The sequence below is a fragment of the Ambystoma mexicanum genome, chromosome 5p (genome assembly GCF_040938575.1).
Source record: "Ambystoma mexicanum isolate Mex_15411 chromosome 5p, UKY_AmexF1_1, whole genome shotgun sequence".
NCBI classification, from domain to species: Eukaryota; Metazoa; Chordata; class Amphibia; order Caudata; family Ambystomatidae; genus Ambystoma; species Ambystoma mexicanum.
In genome coordinates, this window is record NC_090930.1 from 190,820,375 (window position 1) to 190,847,162 (window position 26,788).

Genomic DNA, 26,788 nt, shown 5'->3' on the forward strand with positions numbered 1-26,788 from the left:
ATACTAATTCTCCGGTTGGTATTTTTTGCCAAGACTCGATTCTAAAATGGCGTTTGTGTTCTCTTCTGTGACTCCAACCCAAGTCAAGCCCTTTGTTCCACTTTTTGGCGGGCTTCTCCACAGAAGACTCCAAAAGTGGTGCCACTCTGTCTGGATACCACAGGGGGTGTGGGAGGGGGTTTAGGCACCCTGGACTGAGTTACCGTGGAGGGCCGGCTCACCACTTAGCATGTTTGAGTGACAGCTAGGCTGAGTGAATGGGGGTTTTCTGCATAAAAGCAGGGCTTTGGGGACTGGAACTTCAGAAGTCGCCACAGGACCCGGGAATCTGACGAGGGAGAAGCTGAGCCGACCTACCACGACGACACCACCGGTGGAGCCCTGCAGAACCGACTCACCACTTCCCGACGACAGAGAAGATCTCCCGGCTGGAGAGGCTTCTTCCCCCTGGCACAACCAGTTTACCTTTCTTTCTTCACACCCCAGCCTGATTTGTGGTCGAACTGCCCGTGCCAAGCACCCCGGCAGCCGGATAGCCACTCACCACTGAACCGCGAATCACCGGACCGCTCCTTGTACCTGAGAAACTCTGCGGCTGGTTTCTTCCCTGGCAGTGCAACGGACTCCTGTCTTCCTCCACAACGAGATCCTCTCTTCCCCCGGACGGAGCACCAACTTGCACCCACTGCCAGGAACAACTGCCCCCGCTGGAGCGTTCTCACCACTTTAAGGTACCGTGTCCGCCAGGCCTTCCTTTCTAAAGATTGCTACAAGGTAATAATAACCCCTTAACCTTCTGGACTGGGATGGCCGGCTTGACCCTCTAACAGGTCCCTTTCTTTGGTCCAACTCCTTTTTGAACCTTTACAAGACTTTTGTGCACTGCAACCGTGTGACCTGGAACACATTTCGTTTGGATCCTCTGAAAGTGGATCCGGCCTCTTGAACTCTAACTTCATGGTTTTACTTTGCCTTCCTCTCTTTTTATGTTCTGATAAAAGTGTTGGGATCTGTTTCAGCTTGTTCTCTGCTCTTCTCTCCCTTTTTAAAAAAAACTATTAGACTGCCATCTACATTAAGCGCTCACCGCTGTCTGAAAATAAGTGGGGCTTTACTTAAGACTTGTCTAATATTCTTTTAAGGGAGTGTATATCTTTTAGTGACCGTGTTTTTGAATTGCTTACTATTAGTGCCTGTGTGTTTTTCTAGATGTGGTTTTAAATAAATAATTATATCTCTTTTACACAAAGCCCTGGTCAGTGTTTACTTGTTCTACTGTGTTCTCTTGACCTATTGTGAATACTCTGTATACTGCCTAACTCTTCTTGAGGGAAGTCTGACTGCTCAGCCACAGCTACCAAGTGAATCTGTGTGGTACAGACTGCTACCAAGTGGGTTTACTGCGAAACACCTGTAGTCCTAAATCTTTTGCAGTGGTCCCAGAGGGAACTGCACAGGTTTCTGCCTAACACTAACCTCCTCCTGACCTTCCATCTGACCCTTCTTCCTCACGTCCTCTTCCTCTTCTGTTGGTACGAGCACCTTCTCACGTCTCCCACCTCCTGCCTCCCAGGTCCCTTCGACCTCCTTTTTACATTGTTTTCCTTCCACCTGAAATGTTACTTCTACTTCCTCTTTACTTCTACTCAGCTAATACTTTCTCACTCCTCTTTACTCTTCCTTCCACCTCTACTATCACTTCAACCTCATTCCCTCTCCTCTTATATATTCCACCCCTGTTATTTCCACCTCCTTTTCCATGCTTCCATCTAGCACCTTTGCTGTTAATTCCAAATTTTTGTCCTTCTCTGCCTCAGTCACCTCTTCGCCTCCTACTTATCCCCCTCCTGTGTTCTTCTTCACTAGTTTCCAGGCTATATCTACTTTGCTCCCAAAATCTCATACATCATGTTTGGGGTGAGGCCTTTTTATGTGTGACAGGACCCTTCCCCGAAGTTAGGCTTAGGCCCATGTCTGGCACCTGTTTTGGTTACTGGTCATAGTGGCTGATTAGCAGAATTGGCATGGCATACCTGCATGCAATACTGGCCCATGAGCACAGACTGAACCCTTGAAGTGTAGACTCGCCATTTTGGATTTTGACAGTTTGTCTCATCACTGGTCAACAAGGATGTAGTGGAGTGAGTGAGGTGCTGTGTGCTCAGTTTAACTGGCCAATGTGAGCTAGTGTAAGAACTAAAAAAATGTCCTGTTTGAAATCTCTTGGGTGCCTGAGTTTGTGGAAAGTGAGCTGAAGCTACTTTAGTTAGTGGCCATCTCTGTGTACTATGTGTGATCTTGGGTAACACTCCTGGCTTCGCAGAGTGGGTCCAAAGGTGCACATCAATTGCTTGGCTGGCAACCCAGCGACAAGCAGGATTATTGCACGGTTGGATGGAATGTGACACATGCAGCCGGATCCCTTAAATGAACCATCCATGGTAATCCTTTCCTTGCAAAGGGTGTTTGTAATCCTACTTTTCACCCTATCCTTGATCGGTGGGATATCCTGCTCTTGTTAATGGGGATTTGATCAGGAGGACACTCATCACAGGGTCGGCATGTGTGTTGTGTGCTGGCTGACTTTACCTGTGAAGCGACAGCAGAGAACAAGAGAGAGTGACCTGCAAATACTCCCCATCCAATACACTAGCTTGGGGAAACCCCCTCTCCCTCTTGTCAACCTCTTTGGTGGTCCCTGGAGTCAGTCATGGGACTTTGTCAGAGGGCTTAGATAAAAGGCTTTCTGTCCATGTTAAGATTTCCGTAATCTAAAACACCCAGCCTCTGGGTTGTAGCGCCTAGCTCAATCTTTTGTTTGAGACTCATTTTCTTAAGAATATAGTGCTTAGCTTGCTTCTTGGCTATCCACTACCAGGTGTAGAGCATACAGCACAATGTATGTCTCCCCTCATTAACACATGCTTCTTGATTTCCTTGGTGCCAATACTCACACCTTCCATCTAAGGGTCACCTTTTAACTTCTTGGTGTAAATTAAAGCACTCTCCTGCCAGAAAATATCTCCCCTGCCTCAAGGGTTTACACTGACATACACCTATTAGCAAATATTGAGGGGGTTGATGGGGGAGTGTTTCACCTAGGCAATACATTTGTTTGAGCTGCGCAAGTTGAATGATGTTGTTGGCTGGGCCCTGGGTTCATTCTTGCAAAATGCCCCTGTCATTCCCCCCTGTGTCTGTTTCCAACATGCGCTGATGATTGTATTTCTTTTCTGTGCATTTCAATGCCCATTTCATTTTGGAATTCTGCATGCCCCCTTATTTGCAGAAGGTGCACGTCTACGTGCATAAGCATGTTTTTTTGGGCACAAGTGATGAGATCATCACGTGTGGCAAAAAAGAAATGTGATAATCTGGTCCATTATGTGCTCTCTCAAATGTTATCTCCAATGTTTGTGTTCTTAATAGATTAGGCTGAAAGTGTATGTTATTAAAGCCCTTGTAGTAAACACAAGTTACTCTACTAAATAAATAATTCTTTCACCCCACTCCTCTCCATTCCGTAGACAGGAGAGAGTGAAACAATGCAGGTGCATCATCTGTTCCCATGACTGTTTCTTCAGCGGCTGAGTGATCTATGTTAACAAGCCATGCTTTGAACCCAACAGTATGTTTTCAATGTGAGGAAAGCAGAAGATGAAGTGCTGATCTCCCTGCAGCAGAAGGACCAACGCATTCAGAAGAAAGAAGGGAAAGGCGAGAGCTACATCATTGGCTTTGACATACTAAAGGTACAGTACTAACACTGAGATCATTGACTTGTGAGCTTGCAATGTATGGAGTTGCATTTTGAATGTATTATTCTTTCAAATACATGATGATATATAGCCTGGACATTAACCTGCGTGATCTGGGGAAGTCACACTATGGAAGTATACTCTTTCTCTACCATCTAGCCTTCCCAGTTGTATCATTTGACATTTGCATTATTTTTCACTCTTCATGGACCGCTTCCGCTCCTTTATCCAACTCTCCCATCTATCCTTCCTTCGAAAATCACCGTCTTTATCTTCTAAACCTTACGCTATGACTGTTCCTACTATTTATCATCCTCCTGGTTCTCCTAACTTTTTCCATGAAGACTCAGACTCTATGCTTTCCCTTTTGCTTCCCGCCACCTCTCCTTTCTTTCTCCTTGGAGACTTTAACGTCCATATTTCCTTGACCCATATTTCATCTTCATTTCTTTCTCTTCTTGGATCTTATTCTCTGTTCCACCTCTCCACTCCCTCCTCCCATGTCTCTTGTGTATCGCTTGACCTGACTTTCTGCTCTTTCCCACTTGACCTCACAGTCGCTGCAAACTCAATTTATTTCTCTAATCATTCATTGCTATCTTCTTTTTCTTTCCCCTCTTCCCCTATTCTCCCCTCACCTCCAACCAACTTCCTCCATCACGATCTTCACCCCTTATCCCCATACTCTTCATCTCCTCCTTTTCTGATATTCTCCCATCTCTCTCTTCCACACTTTCTATCGATACTGCTTCTACTACTCTTCATAGCTCTCTTTTGCCTACTCGTGACCTACTTCACCTCCCTCCTGCAAGGCACCTCACTGTGGGTGACTCCTGGCCTTCGCTTTCTCGGCTCCACCTTGCTGAAGGTGGAACCTACTTGGAAAAACACATACAACTCTGATCTTTCTGTACTTTCTGTACTGCAATCTTATGATGCCTCCCTTCCTTTGGCCAAAAATCACTATTTTTCTTCTCTTACCTCACTTTCTTATGTCATCCCGTCGCCTGGTCCAGGTAATAACCAAGATACTCTGCCCTCTGACCATTCCATTTCTTCTTCCTTGTCCTCTGCTGACTTTGTTGACTTCTTTGTCTCCACTTTAGCCCACCTTCCCTCACAATCTGCCTCTCCATCTACACCTACACATCTATCTTCTGCCTGTCCTCGCCTCCTTTTTATCCCCCTTACTGATTCCGACACCACCTCTTTTCTTGCACAGGCTCAGCCCACTTCTCTACTCAACCCTTTATCCTCTTCCTTTATCCCCACTGTCCACCCTGTAATCATTCCTCTTCTGACATCTTCTTTTAGTCACTCACTATCTTCTGCCATCTTCAAACATGCTTGAATCATTCCCATCATAAAAAAGCATTCTCTTAACCATTTGTTTCTATCTAACTATCGTCCAATTTCCCTTCTTCCATTTGTCTCGAAGCTTTTTGTATGAATTATTTACCCCCAGGTTTCTTCACATCACAACCATCACTCTCTTCCCCCCTGGCCCAATCTGGTTTCTGCCATGCTCACTCTACAGAAACCACCCTTCCTTATGTCACCAACTCCCTCCTCTCTGCTCATCACAATAAATCTTCTTCAATAGATATCCTCTTTGATCTAACTGCTGCGTTTGACATGGTGGACCATCCTCGCCTGTTCTCTTCACTTTCTTCACTTGGGCTTTCCTCTCCTGTCATTAACTGGTTCAGATCTTATCTTTCCAATTGCTCTTTTTCCATATCTTGGGCTGCACATACCTCTCCCCAACCTCTTCAATACAGTGTTCCCCAAGGCTCAGTCCTTGGCCACCTACTTTTTTCCATCTATACTATACCCTTATTCTCTATCATTGAATCGTTCAACCTTTCTTCTCATTTCTATGCAGATTATTCACAAATAATCTTCTCTTTCTCTACATTTTTGGTCTCTATGCCTCTGTTTCATCCTGCCTCTCTGCTGTTCAGGGCTGGATGCATTGCTGCTTCCTATACCTCAATTCCTCAAAAACAGAAATGCTCTTCTTTCCACCAGCTTCTCCCCTTCCACTTTCATCTTCCCCGGGTCTTGTGTTTCCCCTTATGCCCTCCCTTTCTCCACTTCTGCTCGCTACCTTGGTGTTGTCCTTGACCCATCCTTAAGCTTTACTTCTCATATATCCTTGACTGCAGTTGCTGCTTTCTTTTTTTCAATGACTGCAAAATACGTCCTAATCTAACCTTTCATGCTAAACTCCTTATTACGTGTTCCATCCTTTCTCGCCTTGACTATTGCTCGACCCGCTCTTCCTTTTTCCCACCTCACTCCTCTACACTCGGTTTTTAATTCTGCAATTCATCTTTTTTTTCTCTTCCTTTTAACTCTTCTATTACTCCTTCTATTCTCTCCATCTCCTTCCTACGCTCTGACTCTCACTTTCGCTTTCATTTTCTCTGTATCGTTTTAAAGTGCTATCATGTCCTTTCAGCCTCCTGTCTTGCTTCTCCTGTAGCCTTCCTCTACTCTCCCTCATGTTCTCTTTGTTCTCAACATCTTCATCTCCTTACCTCTCCTAAACCTCCTTGTGCTCCCCCAAGTTTCCATTCTTTCTCCCTTCTAGCCCTCAAATACTGGAATGCTTTGCCACCTGATATCTGCGCTTTCCCCTCCCTTCACATATTTAGCTTGCGCCTTAAGGCTCATCTCTTCTCTGTCATCCTCCGAAAACTGTTTCTCACATTGTCATTGGATTTATTATTTCATTATTTTGTACTGCATTTTGGGCCTTGTTACAAGTTTGCCGGTAATCATTAAAAGTGCTGTTAATTCCGTTAACCGTCACTTTTAATGTTCCGGCAAATTACAAGTAGGCGGAAGCACTGTTGCCGGTAATGCCGGTGCCGGATACTGGACCTTCTGGAATTACCATCGCCAGTAATGCCAGCCACAGAATACCAGATGTCTAAGACCCCAGTGTCGGTTTTACCAGCAACACAGTAATATCGGCAAATTACAAGTATGGATTTGCCAGTAATACCAGCAATAATTAACCAGTATTACCGGAAAATCTCAGGCAGAGATACCAACACCTCAGAGTAGCCGGTAAATGGACACAGGTGATGTCAAACAGGCCACAGGTGCACTGAATCCACCCACGTGCACCCAATGCACAAAGGAAAAGTACTAAACGACCACACTTTCCCCCAAAACACCTACCAACAAAACTATGCTGCCACCCATTGCTGCTAACATTGACCTGGAGGTGCTCCATGCTGATTTACAGCTGCTGGAGGACCAGCAGTGGTGACAGGAGGCCAGAGAGAGAAGCAGGAGGAGTCTGCTGCAGATGGGGATGCAGGGGGCGAGGAGGAGGCATGCAGTAATTCCTCGCACAAGAGCCACACCATGGACCTTCACAGACACACACATTCTCACTCTGTACCGTCTTGACAGGAAGACCAACAGATAACACCTTACCGACATCCAGGAGGACATAGGGAGCAGGAGCAAGATCAGCATCAGGGCAGCTAACTTATCATATCATATCATGCCACTGCTGGTAAAGCTGGTGTCAGTCCTTCACTTCCTGGCCTCTGGCACGCTCCAGCACTCTGTTAGCTAGCTGCATGGCATATTGCATTCTGCAAACTCCAGAGTGCTGGTGCAGGTGCTGGAGACCCTACTGCACCATGTGGGCCAACACATTGCCTGCCCCACCATCCTGGCACAGCTCAACGCCATCAAAGCCTGGTTCCATGAAATTGCGGGCATGCCCAATGTGATGGCAGCATTGGATTGCATGCATGTGGAGCTGGTTCCCTCCCATTCCTCAGAGGAGGTCTACAGGAACTGGAAGCAGTACCATTACCTCAATATCCAGGTGATCTGTGATGCCAACTTGACCATTAAACACTGCTGCGCCAAGATCCCAGTTTTAACCCACAATGCTATGATCCTGCGGAACAGCACCTTGCCAGCATACATGGCGCGTCACAGAGGACAAAGGACCTGGATGTTGGGTGAGTACATGTACAATCATATCTACCTTGCAGCTTGAGTGACAGGTAATGGGGTGGGGGTATAACAATGTAAAAATGCATGTCCAGAATAGGCCCTGCACGTGCAGGACCCACCAGCACACCCCTAAATTGACAGGCCACAACACACATGGGTAGCACATGAATTGAAATGTAGCAGTCACTGAGCAGGCCATTGCACTCCAACAGGACATCCACACTCAGTGCATTACAGGTAAAAGTATGAAACACCACACCCACCAACCCCATCCCGCAAATGCAATGGCAGTGTATTTTCAGACCTGGCCACCTACGGCCACTAAATGCATGTCCTGGGGCAACCCCAGGAGCACAGGGGATGGGATGAAGATGACATGTGGCAACAACAAAGACCAAGGCAGAGGAACACACACAGGAAGAAACACAGTACAGTGATGCAAAAGTGCAGTGCCTATCCAATGACACACACATAACTGCGAAAGGGACCCCGGGCACACACACTAGGTTCAAGCTATCTGGGTCAGGCTAAGACCAGGTGCCGGGCCCACAAAGTACAATGCAGCACAATTCATGGATGTGAGATGAGCCACCCAATGACTACCCCATACACAGAATGACACACAGCCAAACAACTACTGAGGCACACCATCCTGCCATCAGACCTGGCATGCTCTTGGTACACCGGAAATTACACACACCATCATGACCAACTGAGCACCTGCAATTGCAATCCAGACTCCCATCAGGTACCATACATGGGAGCAATTCACAGACCCAAACACCCTCCCAGTCAGATATCTAGAACAATATTAGTGGTGATCCTGGACTGCGTCTATGTTTAACCATGTCACTCTGGACAACACCCTAAGCAGTGCAATATGCATCGAAGGACTGGAGTGTGAAATAGTGTAGCATAATGTGAAATGGGACATGCAATCACACACTGACCATTTCAATGCCACCATCACGGCCAATACCTTTACTAATTTACAGTACTCCCACCTGTGTCTCTCCACCTTGTAGGTGACTCTGGATACCCACTGCTTCCGTGGCTGAGGGCCCCTCTGAGGACTCAAAAGTAACAGTTTGAAAACCTTTATTATCAAACTTTGTGGGGTTGGTGTAATGCCTATCTGGCACTAACTGCCCGCCCCTCTGCCCAGTCTCTAGCACTTGCCTTCGGGTCCTCCTGCACTGCCACCTGGCCTTACTTGCACGTCAGGGACATGTTGCCTTGGAGGCCCTGCCTTCCTTGCACTTAACCCAGGGGACTGTTCCACTGGGTGCACTTCTCCCCCTTCCCCTCCCCTGCACTTCTTGTCTGTGCACTTGTACGATGTAAATGAAACTAAGCCTGGTAAGATCGTTTGCCTTGTTCTCCCCGGTTCTCCCCTCCCTGCCTGGTTGAACCTTGAAACACATGTGTATAGGCGCATTATAAATAACCTATCAATCAATCAATCAATCAATCAATCAATCCCCAGACACTGCAGGAAATAGCGTACAAATGGGCTCATATGAAGACCAGGGTGGTAAATGAGCAGACCTTTGGCCTCCTGAAGGCCCGATTCAGGTGCCTGCATAGGTCTGGTGGTGTGCTCATGTACAGTCCACAGAAGGTGGGACAGATTATATTTTCCTGTGCAATGATGCATAATATCTGCATCAGGCGAAACATACCCCTAACCCCAGATCTGGACATTCCTTCCACAGAGGATGATGCTGTTGTTCACATGCACCTGTGTAATGACCGCATTGAAGCTGGGGATGTGCACATGACCCAGCAATAACTAATTGAGAAAGTTTTCTGAGTTCCCCATCCACTCAGCACTTCTCGTGCACCTTAATGTATATCATGCACAATCACACCCAGTGGAGCACCCTGTAAGTGTTATTGTCACATGCAGGGCCCTCTTAGACATTGGGCTCCTGGCAGACTCCTGTATGGGACATAGTCTCTGTGATTGGCATCTTGGGCTGCTTTACTGGGAGCCCTCAGTGGTGGTCATGGATGTGGGTGGGTCTGAGCCCTTGGCCTGCATGTTGTCCAGGCAGAGTTGGACGGCATGTTTCATGACTGTGGGCTTGCATCACATTCATGCACACATTGTGTGTGTACTGCTATTATTATGAGGCCTCTCTGGTCTTTTGGCTCCGATGTTTGCATCTACATGTGGGTGGTGGGAGTGCACATTGCATTAGTTGGTCTGCCAAGGTGGCCTGTTGTTGTGTTTGAGGTGGGTCTACGATTCATGTCCTGTCCTATCTTGGCACACATGTGTGGGACTGTACATACTTGTAAAAGTGCTTGTGCATGGTTACTTCTTCCCACATCCCCATGCAATGTGTCTTTGATCAGTCCATTTGCTGTGTCCAACATGTGTTGAAATTTGCTTGGGGATGCATGTATTTTGATGCAGGAATAGCATTTATATGTTTTTTTTGTACTTACCACCATCATCCTGGGTCCCAGCTCCTGCCTCTTCCATCCCAACATCCTCAATGCCCTCCAAGTGCAGGATGGAGCTGCACTATTACTCCAGGGAATGAGGGTGAGGAGTGCTGCCATCCCTCTTCGTGTGGCTGCGGATTCCCTCTTGCGGATGGCGATGATTTTGCGCACCCTCAGACGCAGGTCGTCCCAGTTCTTATGGCAGTCCCTGGTTGTGCGGGAGATAGTACCCATGGCTGTCACACTGTCTGAAACTTCCTGCCATATGGTGGTCTTCCTCTGTTGGCTGGTTTGTGGTGTCCGTCCCCAAACATCTCATTGGCCTGCTGGACAACTGTGTCCACCAATGCTGTCAGTTCTGCCTCAGAGAACTTTGGTTCCCTGATGCGGATATCAGGGACACATGCCTTTGTTTGCATGTGACATGTTTTGTGCCTCCTCTCACACTGGATGGCAACAGGAAATGGGAGATTGAGAGTGGATTGTATTTTTCAAGATGGCCATCTGCGGGCTTCCCATTCAGCCGGTGATGCTTTTTTCGTCGCTGGTAATTCCATCGCCAGTAACTCTGGTGATGGTAGATCTGGCATTTGGGTGCCGGTATCGGTGTTACCAGCACATGTCCACTGGTACTACCGGCAGATTGCTGTGGACACCGGTAATACAGCAATGCCGGTATTTCTGTTTCCAAAAGGGGTTTGTGCGCGCCCGAGGACTCGTAAGGTGCCGGAAACAGCAATACCAGCTCAACGGTATTAGCAGCGTTTTACATCCAAACACGTAAGGAGGCCCTTTGTCTTTTGTTCAGTTCCTTGGTGAAGGTTCTTACTAAATTTAAATAAATACAAATGCAAATTGAGTTTAACCTCCCTAGGAACCATTGTTATCTGGAAAAAAAACGTTTCTGTATTAATAAATACTAAACCATCAACAGATTCCCTTTTGAAGACCTCAAAAGATGTCTTCCCGAGGGATCAACTCCTTTGTTAAATGACATTCAACATGAAATAGGTCTAGACTCTGGTGATCTAACAACTAATTCTTTAATGATAAAAAATAAATTGTATGAAAGGCACTGGCTGAATACAATAGAGAAGATCTGCATGTATTGACTTTATAAAGAACACTTCCACTTTTTTAGGTTGAGGGGTTCCCTACCAATGTACAAAATATGGTTCCTGGCGAGTAGCCTAAGGACATCTTACATGAAATGTAGACTTAACTTGGTGTCCACATTTGAGGACTTGGGCCTGAGGTTGGGACTGCAGAGATCAGATAGACTCTATACGCTATACAAATCTATGAGATCTATTGAAACAATTAAACATTGTGAAACTGCTTGCCCTGCCATAAGGGTGTTGCGAACATTGAACTTTTCTAATTATATTTACGCTTGCACTGATCATAGTATCATGTCCCATTGTTCTAGACTAATGAATGTCTCCACAAGGAGAAGGGTGTCATTCTCCTGGTATTACTTTCATTTGAATGCTGAACCCTTTTGAAGATTACTGCTATGATTAGAGTAGGTTTTTGGACAGAGGACGGACAATGTTTTCTTTGGACAAACATCCTGATGATGAGCGCCCAAGTTGATATTCGTTTACGTAGGTATAACCCTTTAGAGATTGGGAGAGGTAGGAACTTTTCTTTATTTCTACAAACAAATCTTGTTGAAACATGCCACCCCTTTGTCCATCTCTCCACACCTTCCATGGTACGCACTGCCCAACCAGGTTCATCAAAGCCAGGTGGTTTCAGTGTCTGTTGTGATGAAGCCTGTGAATCCCTCACTAAAACTCTGCCCAAAGCCTCCCCCCAGGTGACCAGGGAAAGGCAGACGCTTCCTGCCCCTGACTATAGGGTTGGTGTACTGCGGGAGGATAGCCTGGGAGGTGATAAGGCCCAGGGTGGTGAGGAGGTCCCGTGGGATGAGACACAGTATTTATCTCTAAAAGGACTTTTTAAAGGTACCAAGAAATGTAATGGATTTATTGTCATTATGATGTGTTTGAACCACACATTAAACCTGTTGATGTTCGTAAAGCTGGTGTGACGTCTTTAAATATCCCAAGGAAGGAAAAACAGTTAGAGACGTCCAAGGTCAAAAATCCCCCTTGCTCCCAAAGGTACCGTGACAGGAAACCTATAAATAATGACTCAAATGAACTGCCATCTCCTTTTCAGATACATTCTTGTAACTTTTCCTTAAATGCATTTAAGAGAAATAAATTTGCATTTAAAAATAAAAAGCTGATAAGAAAACCTAATTCTGTCTGTTGGGACTGCAAGTCCCATAATACCCTAAGGACAAGGAAGAGGGCCCAAGACCAATGTTGCAGGAGTAGTCAACTTATTAAGCATAATGACCCACGACTAAAGGAAACAGAGAGGCTTAATAGGCGTCCACAGGTGCAGCCCTCTACATGGAGTTGGAGCTGGAATAGTCACAGAAGCAGCAGAGCAAGAGCATGTTGTTGGCAATCCAAGCAGGGGTTGGTGGAGAAAAGTGATGCAGGGACTTTAACTAAGCAGATTTCAGCTGCCTGTCCTGTGAGGGTCCTGTTCACCCTAAATCTGACGTGCAGCTGGTGCGCAACGAAAGGCATGAAGGAAGACTGCTTTTTCCTGTGTGAACCTGATTGCAGAGATTGCGCAGCAAGAAGCGTGGTGAAGGCAGTGGCTGGGAATGGGCGTACAGCCGAGGGTCCCAGGAACGAGAGGATCTCCGTGACTGTGTGGCAGGGACAAAGACACCTTCACAGAGGAAGGTTGTTTCTCCAAACAAAGCCAGAAGCAGTTCAAGACCAGCAGCACATGAAGGGAGCAAGACAGAAGCCGGTGAGCATTACCGAGCGTTCTGAACCCTTGCGCGAACAAAGGCAGGCAACTGTAGCCAAGCTGAATCACTTGTGTACGAGTGAAGCAGTAATAGACCAATCGTTAATTATCAGAGAGTGGAAAGTTACAAAAGTTACAAAAGTTGTTTCACGTGTGAGTAAACGTCTTCCATAGCACTTGCGTAAGAGTAAAACACTCTGAACCACGTTGATTGAATCTAAAAACCGCTGATAACAGATGAAAGACTGGTCGCGTGCGCTTAAATATAACTCTGAGGTAAAGGTTAACCGAAGAGTCAATTATGAAGCTGTTGAAGATGATGTAGCACTGAAGTTAAGTGAGTGAACATTGAATTGTTAGTTTGAGGGAACAAACATTGCCCAAGCCAAGAGTGAAATAACCAATGCCCAAGATAAGAGTGAAACAAGCATTTTTCAAAGCTGAGCATGGTACAAACATTGCCTTAGGCCATGAGGGAACAAGTATTGTGTAAGGAAGATGCCACTCGGGTAAGTAGAGTATGTAATGGCTTTATTGTGACCAACCTGAGCCCAGCAGGACTCCAGCCAATTCGCTCTCCTTTTTCCAACTGCTAACCTTAGAACACAGAATCTTATAAGTAAACAAGAATACAAGGCAAAGGACGTGGAATCCTATGCAGTAAGATTCCACGCCCACAAAGAGAAACCATAAATCACAACACTTCTCCCCCCTTTAGCATTACAAAGACCCACACTCACACAACAATCATCCCTACGCACCCCAATCAATCACAACCCTGAAATAGAGAACAAGAGCAAAGGAAGATCAAGAGGACACTCATTACACTGTACTTCCCAAAACATAATCATCAAACTTGGATGGCAATTTCCTCTCTCGAATGGGGTGGCGATTAGTATCCAAAGGAACCATAACATTGGAAAACTTAAGCTCAGTAGGCACCTCATTTTCACCATCGGCACACTCAGCACCCACTGGGCCATCATTGTCGCTAACAATACTTCACTCCACCAGAGATAACTCTGTCCCGACATCACCACACCCCAAAGATGCACTCCTTCCTGTACCTGAAAAACCCAAACCAGAATCTGAGACTACCTCAGAAAAAGTATCACCGAGAAGCTCAACAGACATTACCTCTCCAGCATATTCCATTCCACTGCCATTTACTGTAGACCCAAGTCGGAACTTCTGAACAGTTGGGGAATCATGAGCCTTTTCAATCACCACCACCCTCCTCATGCTCCACCTAGATCCGTCATCAAGCTTTACATACCCTCGACCGGTCTTTACCACCACACGAGGTTGCATATATTTGCTACACCCCTTGGGTACAAACCTCGGGTTCTTGATCTGGACACGATCCCCTATACCAACCGGCAAGGGCTTCTTATGCACCAGTTGCTTCAACCTGAAGGACTCCTGTTTTTGGTGCACACGACTCACAACCTCCTGCATGTCAACCTGTGATCGGGTACCACCACCCAACGCTGGTACTCTGAGTTTGGAGCCATGTTTTCTTCCACGCATCAGCTCAAACGGGGAATGCCCCGTTAGCGCTGTGGGCATATATCTGTGCGCCTCGAGAGCTTTAGAAACTACACTCATCAACGGCAGCCCATTGGCCAGGGCTAACTGTATAGCCGCTTTTACAAAACGATTCATACGCTCAACAAGACCGTTCACCTCCGGATTGTAAAGAGAGACTCTATGATGGCGAATACCAAGACCCTTCAAGAATTTCTGCATATAGTCTGAAACAAACTGTATGCCGTTATCGGTAACAATACCGGCTGGTATCCCTTCCCTGTCAAAAATGGTAGTCATAAACTCCACAATTTTTTCAGACGTCACCATGGACAATGCAGTAGCCTCCACCGATCTGGATGTGTAATCAACCATTACAACAATATATCTCAGACCCGCACCCAGCGAGTCCATAGGGCCCATTACGTCCACAGCCACCTTCGACTACACCTGCTCAGGAAGTTCAACTAGTAATACAGGTTGAGCAAACAGAGTCTTGCTCTTGTCACTAGTAGAACATGCGATGCAATCTCTAACCACATCCTCCATGTTCCCTTCCATCCTAGGCCACCAATATAACTCTCTGAGCCTTCTCTTAGTCCTGGATCTTCCTAAGTGACCCTCATGTGCTAATGCCACTAGTTTACTCTTGAGCGACTCCGGTGGGACCAATCTTTGGCCCCTAGCAATGCCCCACAGACCTTCGGACAGTTCATGCCATACATGACCGTAATCTCTAGCCAAATCGTCACTCAGAATTCCATTGGTGAGGGCAGCCCTGATTTCATTCAACACAGGATCACGTGAGCACTCCTCGCTCCACACTTGCTCACCCACGGCCGGTTCTACACACGCCACTAAAGTACAATCATCACCCTCCATTTTACTAAGTTCCTTGGTACACCCATTGCAAGGAAACCGAGACAAACAATCAGCAACTGTGTTCCTCATGCCAGGAATATACTTCACCCTGAAATTAAATTCAGTCATGTCAGCCATCTACCTCATAATCCTAGACGATGCGTGTGACAATCCCTTAGTGGACAAAACGTGAACCAAAGGCTTATGATTTGTGTGGAGAGTGTGCTCCATTCCCCACAAAAATGTTCTAAAATGTTCGAGGCCCATACAGCCACCAACACCTCTCTCTCAATGGCCACATATCTTCGCTCTGCATCCCTAAGAACCCTGGAAGCAAAAGAAACTGGGCCGAACTCACTACCAACCTTCTGCTCCAAAACAGCACCAATGCCATACTCACTAGCATCGGCAGTCAAAACGGTTTTCCTACCAGGTGAGAATGATCCCAAGGAAGGAGCCTGGTCAACATCCCCTTTCAAATTTTCAAACTCCTTTTGACACTCGTCCGACCACACAAAGTGAACTCCTTTCCTTAGAAGAGACCTCATGTTAACGGTTTTGTCGGCATATGAAGACACAAACCGGCTTTCATATTCAGCGAGCCCCATAAATGACCTAAGCTGATCTTTATTTGCCGGGGTCGGAGCATCATTCAATACTTTCACCAAATCCTCCTTGGGATGAATCCCCTTAGCATCCAGAGTATGGCCCAGATATGTCACACTTGACACTCCCACTTTACACTTACTCAACTTCACCGTGAGACTACTGGTTTTAAGTACCTCCATCACTTGTAACACCCTCTTATCATGTTCAGTGCAGCTTTTACCCCACACCAGTATGTCGTCTTGGAAACTCTCCACACCTTGGATGTTGGCAAACAACTTCTGCATGATCCTCTGAAATAAGGCAGACGCAGAAGCCAAACCAAAGGGCATCCTACAGAATCTGAAAGCACCAAAAGGTGTCACAAAAGATCTCAATGGGCGAGAGTCCACATGGAGGACTATCTGGTGATAGGCGGATGAGAGGTCAAAGGTTTAAAAATGAGATGCACCATCAATCAACGAGAGCAACTCATTGATATTGGGAATGGGGTTCCTGTCCACCAAGATACATGAATTCAAATCCCTAAGATCTACGCACATCCTCATTCCACCATCAGCCTTGCGTACCAACACAACAGGCGCCTGCCACTCGGAACTTTCCACCTCCTCAATAACCCGGCTTCCACGAGCTTGGTTATTTCACTCTTCAGAGCATCTCAAGCTAATATGGGAACTCTTCTGACCTTATGGACACTTTGGTACAGCCCCTCTTTGAAGAACTATCTTGTGGGAAAAACCCTTCAATTTACCCAAGGTGGAAGAAAACACTGTGGGAAAATTCTCTTCCAGGCTGTTCACACTCTCCGCAGTCAACTCTTATACCCTTCCCGGATCGTCCTTGCCCTCAATTACACTCAACACAGGAATGGCCTTGCCTGGGCGAATCTCAATTTAGAAGGCTGCTTGTTCATCCCATCCCACAACAGGATCACCCTTATGAGCCACATAGAGCTTCCCTTTGGTCCGGCGACCCTGGAATTCAATGACTGCCCACTCAAACCCAAGGACCTTAATGGGAACTCAGCCATAAGCACAAGGGTTAATGTCGGAAGGCAATAACTCAGTGACTTGCTTCTGGAACTTGCCAACATACAGTTCTGGAGAAATCATGGTGTACGGGGACCCTGTGTCCACCATCATTTCCATGGGTCTCTCATTCACTATCAGGGTGGCTCAAGCTCTTTTCTTGCCCCCCCACGCTCAACAACACTCCCTCATGCACACCATTACTGGTTGATTCATGACTACCAACGTATCCCACTACTGTCACGTCTTCCTCCTCTTGATTAGCGTCCACCATCCTCATAGTCTCCTTACTGGCAATAAAACTCTTACACATGCAAGCGTAATGCCCCTTCCCTTTGCACCTCCTACACTCCACAGAGGAGGCTGGACACTCCTTAGAACCCGTGGCGTGCCCCCGCCACCCACACTTTTTACACACATCCCTTGATCCAGGCGTCCCTTTTGTCTCTTTATATCTCCCTTCGAATTGTCGCTCCTCCGGGGAATGACTGCATGCACATTCTCTCCCTTGTCCATCATTTCTCTGACGCTCTTTTTAGATTCCTCAATGGCCTTGGACATTTCAATGACTTTTACTAGAAGAGGATCTTTTTCTATCGATAATCTTTCTCTGACCCTGACATCACTCATCCTCATCATAACTTGATCACGGATATACTCATCACTCTGACCAGTAAACTTGCAGGTGGCTATCAAAGTACGTAGGGCCGTAATATACAAATCAATTCCTTCGCCAGTTCCTTGTGCTCTTGAAAAGAAATGGTACCTTTCTAGCACCACGGTGGGCCTCTTTCCAAAGTGCGCCTCTAATTTGCCGAGAGCTGTCTCATAGGCCAGTACCACTTCCTAGGCTGCATCCCCCCCTTCTCCACTCTCACCACGGGGGGCACACACATTGGAGCCAGGGAGATGCCTGAATACTCTGAGTCCTTCTGTGCCCAGGCAATTCAACAAAGCGGCTTCCTTGTCATCCTCTGTAAGCCTGGATCCACCAGCAGCCCTTAGGTATACCTTAAAGGTGTCCACCCATAAGTCCCATGCAACTGGAGTTTCTCCAGGGTTGGGAAGGAAGGCAAGAGGAGGGCGTGCATTACTGTGCTGCATGGTTGCTAGTACCAGAATGCGTAGAAAATGGGTGTGATGCTAGAGTACTCTTTGCCAGACAGGTGATAGCCCACTCCTCAATGATATGTGCTGGTCTCAAAGTTCACTTTGTCGCTTTCAGGAAATCAGTCACCCCTGCACTGACCAATGTTTGCTAAAGTGCAGATTAGATGCCTTGTATGCACAGACTTGTGCAACAGAGCACTTGCGCTACAGCGTGTCACGACTCAACAAGCCTGCAGGCTATAACCCTTCTCTCTGACCCAGAAAGGGTTAATCTGTTTGTAACTGTCCAGGTGACGCCCCTCCGATGACACGGAGCACAGGGGGAGTGACCAGGAACTCCTTTTAACCGAAACCACGCCTTGCAAATCAGTGCATGGATGGGCACCGGCGGCCAGTAAGGTTGATGCAGAGTAGGGAGGGGTTTGGGGCCAACTCCTCCCTTTGTAGCGATCCTCCCCCAACAATGCGCTGACAGGCAGTGCAGCGGCCGTGCGCGTAAGGGGAAAGGACAGGATCTGTTCCTCCCCGGACATCGGGCACCCTCTCACCTGTTGATTTAACGTGCGCGACTCGCACGACGAGCGGAGATGGCCCCGCGCTTGACCCAATCAGGGGAGCGCAGGCCTCACTGCGCGTACTGGAAGGGCTCCTGCCTGCTGTCTCTCCCGGCTGAGATGGCGAAGGCTGCTGGGATAGCTGTCCCCCGCACAGTGAAACAGGCACTTCCCTTTGTTTGTTTGCCCGATCCGTCTTCTCTGCTGGGCCTTGAGTTACTTCAGAAGGGTTGCCCGATCTGTCTTCTCTGCTGGGCCTTGAGTTACTTCAGAAGGCACGCAGGTCCGACAGGTTGGTCACGTTCATCCTCATCGCCAGTGTAAGGAAGACGGCACTCGGGTAAGTAGAGTATGTAATGGCTTTATTGTGACCAACCTGAGCCCAGCAGGACTCCAGCAATTTCACTCTCCTTTTTCCAACTGATAACCTTAGAACACAGAATCTTATAAGTGAACAAGAATACAAGGCAAAGGACGTGGAATCCTACGCAGTAAGATTCCACGCCCACAAAGAGAAACCATAAATTACAACATAATGCCCAAGTCGTGCAAGCATTGTTTTTAGCCAAAAGAGACTAACAACAGGCATACCATTAAGCTGCTTTGATGGGCAGAAGCAAAGAGGCAAATACAAGGTTGTAAAAAGGTGAAGCCTGCTGGTTGTAAATGTTCCCTAAAAATTGGTATAACCCACATTGCCAAAGTCATAAGGAGGAAAGGTAGAATTACATCCTTGAGGGCAGTTTTTGTTGTTGATGTGACAGAAAGACAAGAGTGGCAAAGAGGCTGTCCTTTTGACAAAGTGATCGTTATGAAGATGAGAGTTGCTTACTTGGAAGTATTGAGGGGCACTTAAGTGGATCTTGACATTTGTGAAAAGTTGTTCAAAATCACAGAGATGCAAATTGCTGGAGTGGGGTAAATATTAATGCTTCAGAAAGACAAATGGCAAAGAGGCTGCCTTCTGAAAGGTGAGTGTTCCGATGAATAGTGTATTGCCAACACGAAGGTGCTGCGAAACACTGATGAGAATATTGGCTTTTATTTTAATTTTATTTTATTGGACATTTGTATGCCACCTATACACAAGTGCTACTAAAAAGTTACTGGAAAGTTACTAACAATCACAAAGTTGAAGATTGATGAAATCATGATAAATCTTTTTGTTGTCAGTAGATTTAAAACTTCAGAAGCCCAGTTGAATGTGAAACACTATGGGGCAGGCAAGTAGACCCACATGGTGAATCCTTACAGAAGTTAACCTGGTATAAGAGTTATCCAGGTGGAAGTAGTGGTGCTGTGAAGTCATCCTAACAAAGATATAAACTGTGATTAATAAAGCCATAAAGAGAGACTTGAAAAGTGCTACCAAGAGGCTGTGTTTCTTTTACCTTGCCAGACGTTGTGTTTCTTTGAATCTGATAAGGAAGTGCATTTCTTCTATGACTTTTCTAAGTTGTGGCAAAACATTGTGTCCCAAGAACCTCATTGATGCTATTTGATGAAGTGGAAATTATTATCCCAGGAAAAAGAATACATCTTTCTGTTGGCTGAACATTGTTTAACAGAACTTTCTTTTGACAAAATGAAGCAATCAAGAACTGAGTTAGAACTTTGTTGCAAACCCAGATTTCCTAGTTTGTAAACATTGAACATTGGAACTGAGCTTAACTTGAAACCTGGGGAGGGGGAGCTTACCCAGGTTATAAAGAAAGACTGTGAATATATAAGAAATATCATTGTTGATGTTTGTTGTGAATTGCCATGCATTTTCTTATGTATTTCATGCTTAAGTGTGAGGGCCAGATAACATTTGTTAGACTGTTTCCTTTCATTTTCGATAGGCAGGAAAATCCTCAACAGGGTAGGGATAGTGAGGCGTTTGATAAAATGTATACTTTAATAAAATGGCAGATATTTGTTTAATTGTGATTTAGTTTAATATAAAACTTTTTACATGTTAAACCACTTTCCAAAGCCCACTTGGAGCTTTACTGCCTTTGTTACACGACTAATTAGAAAACGTTCTCTGTTTTTACAGTTCCTGTAGTCAACGTAACTCTTTCAGAATCCTCCACAATTGTTCTAGCTTTCCCAGTCTTTCTCTGATGGCATATTTTGCGAAATCATCCAAAAGTTGTCTGCCTCACATTTCTGTCCCCTCATACTGTTCTCAGAGTCAAAGCTGCAGCAGCATCAGCAGCTGTGACGCATGACTTGTTGCAGTCTGACCAGGATGTTCAGCTCAATCCCCTTCTTTTGGAAAGCCAGTTGTAGAATTGACTTTGTCTTGGCCAGATATTTTGAGGTTTTCTCACCATGTTGAAGACGGGTGGTGTAATATTTGACCATGATCTCTGCGCCGGACTCAGTCGCTCCAAACACTCCATCCAGCGTGTACATGATGTCCTTTGCTGTGGGGTCTGGATGCGTGACACAGATGACTCTCATTGTAGGACCATGCAGACTATCAATGACTCAATGCCTCTTCTCACGGACTGGAGCTCTCCGGTCATGTATCATCTGGTTTGTCTGGTCTGCCCAAAGCTGATATTCTTCTTCACCTCTCAGAGTAGGTTTCTCCCCGGAGAAGGGTCTCAGATGGTCATTGGGGCCATGGTCGGTTAGTGAAAGCATCCGCCATGAAAGAATCAATCAGTTTGGTGCCGCTATCCACTGGTGTAGCACTCGCATAAACACTAGCCTCTGCTGAATAGGGTTTCTTAGAGGCACAGCCATGATGGCACTTACACAGGGTACTGCAAGATGACTGGGCACAGTGCTGGGCAAGGCTGGATTTGGGCTAAGGGTAGGTGGTGTGATTTGTACACTAGCCTGCAAGCTGTCCATGTGCTCAATGCCCAAAGAGGATAAGACACTATAGGGTCCCTCCCATAGATGGCAAGGGGCAATGTCTCAGGGACGACTTCCTTAGGTACATAGAAGACTAGGATGCTGGTTCATGCTATCGCAGGGACTTGTCCCAGGCATCTGACCTGGCAGATGAGGGACTCTGTCAACTTGAGCACTTGATCAGTAGGTGTGCTCCAAGGAACATCACCTATAATGAAGCAATGGTCAGGCTTAATCCCCTCACCCATGATTATCACAGTATATACAAATCCCTATCCGCAAACTTGCACACAAATGTGTACAGTATCTCAGAAAGGAAAAAGGGTAGGCAGGATAGGGTAGGTATAGGCACACCAAAGGTGATCCCAGCAGCGATTCCCAAAAATGTTGCAGGGGGTCTTACCACGCTGTAAGAGGATTCAATTCAGCACTACAGCTAAGTTAACGCCTAGTCTAGAATACTGAATGAAAACCCTTATTGATATATCTTTAAGTCCAGTTCATGCGTTCTGGATGACTACCCCTGTATAACACCCCTCTCTTGGAATCCCCCTGACCCCACTGAGCCAATAAGTAGTTCTGTTTTGCAAGTTTAAAAGGTTTATTTGATAATTTAAACAATAGATATATATATGACACTTTATAATAAATTAATAATTGAATATCACCCTTAATCTGATATGATAAAGATTAACAATGGAGAATCTGGCACTAGCACACTTCTTTATAATCACTAATGAGTTGACATGAAATGGATAAGATAGCACACTGGTAAATAGGAACAAAAGTATAATGTGGTAGAGGATGCTTTATGTAAGCTCAGGTGGATGCAATATTCAATGAATGCAGTACAGAAAATACTCAATATGATTTCAACCAAACAATGTAATCACTTTTCTCTGGCTATTCACTCCCCCCCTCTTTATGCAATGCAAGGAAATGGGAGGAAAGCACACAGTTCTCAGAAATGCAATCAATGTAATCAGTTCAATCCAGCAAGCTTAGACAACAGAAAACAGATAGGAGTTTTGAAAACACAAGCCCAAATTGCTTTGATATGTGCTGGCAATGAATGAGAAATATGCTGGAAACGCTTTTAATTCCCTTTCAGAGGTTCAGGGTGAGTGGTATCTAGTTAATATTAGTCCAGGCTCACACTAGCAATGATGCAGGGATAGTTAGCAGGTTAAACGAATTTCTGGCAAATGGAAAGCAAACAGCAGCAGTTTTTACATGTGAAGAAATTGCAAATCGCGGTAAAATTCGCGGATGCGTGTTCCGCGATTGCGGTAAAACTATAAGGGGTAGGAATGCGGTTCTAGGTGCGATTCAAAGCTACGATTCTAAGCTATCAGAGGAAAGTTACTGCAAGTCTCTAGCCCAAACGGTCGCGGAGATATGAGCGATTTAATAAAGGTCGTTTTTGGGTTTGCAAATTTCAAAAGCTCAAAATGACAAGTGCAGCTTGCAACTAGAAATGACAGGTGACAGCTAGGAGGCAGTTCTACTTAGGTTAAATAGATTGAATTAGATGAATTTAAACTAAGAGATTGGTTCTACACAGTTCTGCTGGGTACTCACACTATATTCTTGAATTAAATGGGCCTCATCACGGATCTGGTCAGGGTTTTAGACTGGGCTCTGGTCACTCTCTCTGCTGGTCTGGGTCTCTCTGGTCTGGTCGCTTAGTACAGCACTGCTTTCTCTCTGGTCTGGTCTCTTAGTACAGCACTGCTTTCTCTCTGGTCTGGATAGATTGAAGTCTCTAGTTTGGCTTTCTGTAGGTTGATGAAGGTAAGTATGGATTTTTCCGGCAGAGCGTCCCGCTGCAGATGGATTTGGACGCTTCTATCTGTCCTGTCTGTCTGCTTTTATGTGTTTAGAATGTGGGTGTGTTCTAGCATCACTGACCCTACCTCTCTCTCAGCTTCTAATTGGTCAAACTTCCATTTCTCATTTGATTGGCGAAGGAGCTGTGAGTTAGAGTGATGTCATCCATTTATGATCTCTTGAAACAACTCCCCTATCATCTGTGCACCCAAATCTATATCTGATCAAAATCCATATTTCACAGTTACACAGTTGTTTGAAATTACACATACATGGTGTGGCTGAATTTAGCCATGTCTCTGTCCAAATCTGCTCTTTCTAGGAGCTTGCATTCAAAAATGGCAACTTCTAGCACTTTTTCATGTGCTGAACAACATTGGATCTTCATTAAATTTTATACAACTGTTCCTCACATATCTACCCACATACCAATGCATTTTCGTTTGTCTAGCTGAAACAGGGAGTCTGTAATATTAATAAACAATGGGGTTTTGCCCCAGAACATCACACAAATTGGAGTTTGGGCTTGAATTAAAGGTACATTTTTTAAATTAAAGCTCTCAAAGTTATACATTTCTGTCATTTGATTACAAAGAGTTATCAGTGTTTTTGTAAAATATATATTTTACTTTCAATTCAGTCCTCAGAGTGTTGAAGTCCGCCTCCAAGACTTGGGTGGGTCAGTCCTCTGGGCAGGCAGGGCTTTGTTGACATTAAACAGTCAAAATCAACATATTCCTTTCAGAGGAAAGGGGCCATTGTGTGGTCTCTGGGAAGCTCCCAGCCAGTCTGCCTTCTATCAATCAAGAGGTCATGTGAGATTCTAACTCCTGGTGTGAAGCTCTTGAGGTGAGAGGGTTTCCCAGGCTTCAGGCCTCTGGGAACAGCATGTGGCTAATTTTTAATTAAAATGCAGCCTTTGAAGTCAGCTAAGTCAAATCCCTTTGTCAGCTACTGCACTCAGTTCTCCTGTCAGAGTTTAGACCGCCAGCACCCCCTTGAGGATTTTGTGGGTACTGCATGCAATTTTGGGATTTTCTTGGATTAATGCATTCTAAACAGGAATGGTTCTTACATGGTAGTAAATCCTTGCTTAACATTGTTTTGATGGGGCTCCTTACAGTAAAATGGTTATGTGGAACCCCACAAAAGGGTTGAATCTTTAAAGTGGTCCAATGAGTCACGATTTCAGCAACTTTTTGACATCAGTAACAGTGGATTTTGTTAACAAAGACCTTTCTTTACACTGGTGGGTGGCAAGTTAGGTAGCCATTTTGGTGTGCGCACAACTGCGCAGCTCTCCTGGATTCTGGGATGAAATGATGGGCGGCGACAGCACATCCCCATCTTTACGCACTCCAATGATTTATTTTTGTTCTGGGGTAAAATGATGGGCAGCGACAGCTTAATCCCCATATTTACCCCGTCTAATGATTCCACATGGGTCAAAACCCTCCACAACGCACTTATTGGGTGACAGTTGTGGCAGGTACCACAATATACATCTGTGTTGCTTAACTTATCACTTGACCAATCTCTTCCTATCTCCAAACCCCACTTACCTGAGTTATAGATCACCTTGGTGAACCCTGTTGGGCAGTAGAGAAGGGATGGAAAATCTATGGCTACTACAGGATGGTTTTCCCCAAAACCCCTTAAGAGAAATACACAGGGTTAGAACAACTTTGCACAGAAAAGGCAAAGTGGACACATAAATGATGGTGTGCGGTTCTTCACTTGTTCTTTATTTCACATATAGTTCACATATACTTTCTTCCTATACACCAGCAGAGTTTTTAATGATTTTTAAATAAGACGGGTAAATCACAAGACACTACTTACATACAAAACAAACCCTAAGTAGCTGTGTAACTAAAAAACCTCTAAAAAAATAGACTCCTTTTAAAAAACAGTTCTTAAAAAATATAAAAAGTCCTAAAAATATAAACTCAGTTTATACAGTGCACTGTAAAAAAACTACTTATAAAAGCCCTTACTTTTGAAACATCTGAAGACGGAACAGAACCAGAAGGCAATGCAACACAATGTGTACCGTGAGTGCAGCAAGGGAAATGCATACATACGTTGGGGAAAATGTGCTACGAAGGACATGGACAGGCATACTGCATGCAACGTTGGCAGGGCAGGTAGAACATGCAAACAACAGTACACTCATCTATGTGCAGTATCAATTGTGCCAGCATTGCATTCAACCCGGGAAATGGCAGTAATGGGGTGTGCATGAAAAGCATGTAATGCACATAAACATGCACACCCAACACTAAGTAGCCTACAGGTCACATTGCATACAATGCTGAAGACCAGGTATTCATTTCCAAGGGCATGTCTCCAGGTGATGTCTGCAGAGCTCACACTCAGCATATACTGATTCGACCAAAGGACCATCTTGGACCTGACAGATAGTATAGCAGCTGACCTAGAGGCGCAGATCAAGATTATCATATCCAATCCTCCTATTTTGAAGGTGATGAGTATATTGCATTTCTGTACCATTCGATCTTTTCAGACCTCTGTGGGACATGTAGCTAGCGTCTCACAGCCAGCATTCCGTGGTATCCTCACCAAGGTGCTGGACACTAACCTTGCACATGTGGGGGAGCACATCAAATTCCCATCAGAAGACCCAACCATCAACAATCAACAACATGAAGATATCATTTTACAGCACCACTGGCCTACCCAATGTGGTAGGTGTAATAGATGGGATGCATGTTGCCTTCATACCACCCAGGGCCCATGAACACATGTATCGAACGGAAAAGTTTTCCATATCAACAACGTCCAGGCTGTGTGTGATACAAACATTTTATTCACTCATGTCTGCAGAATTGGCAGGATCCACACATAACGCCATGGCAATGAAGAACAGTAGTGTGCCACGAATGATGTGTAGCATGACCAAAAGGAGGACATGGCTGATAGGTAACTGCTGAAACACAAGCAGGGCATAAATGTACTCGACTGTCAACAAGCATGCCATAAATCCAACATAACCATGCAAATCTGTCTCCCAACAAACCCACCCGTGATGCAGCTATCCATGAAGACCATGGCTACTAATACGTGTGTGCAATCCACAAAGTGTTGAAAGCTTACACTACAATCGAGCACACACAGGAACACACAGTGTTCTGGAACATGCATTTGCTATGCTGAAGAACCGATGGCACTTCCTGTCCGGCACCAGCAGTACACTCAAGTATGCCCCTGGAAAGGTGTGCAGCATCTACCTTGTATGCATCATCTTACACAACATTGCAATGCGAAGGAGTGTGCCATTGCCAGTGGATGCAGGCAGTGAGGATGAAGCAGATGACAGTGGAGAGGTAGCAGAGGAGAGTTCACCGACACACTC

At 45.5% G+C, this 26,788-nt stretch overlaps 1 protein-coding gene across 1 annotated transcript in view; it reads left to right on the forward strand.

Moving 5' to 3' along the window:
* The window catches only part of CAPN6 (calpain 6), an 831,133-nt gene that overhangs the window by 632,018 nt on the left and 172,327 nt on the right, over nucleotides 1-26,788 (forward strand). The window contains exon 9 of the mRNA XM_069612607.1: nucleotides 3,630-3,752. Within this exon, the coding sequence (XP_069468708.1) occupies nucleotides 3,630-3,752 (123 nt within the window). The remainder of the gene's footprint in view (nucleotides 1-3,629; nucleotides 3,753-26,788) is intronic.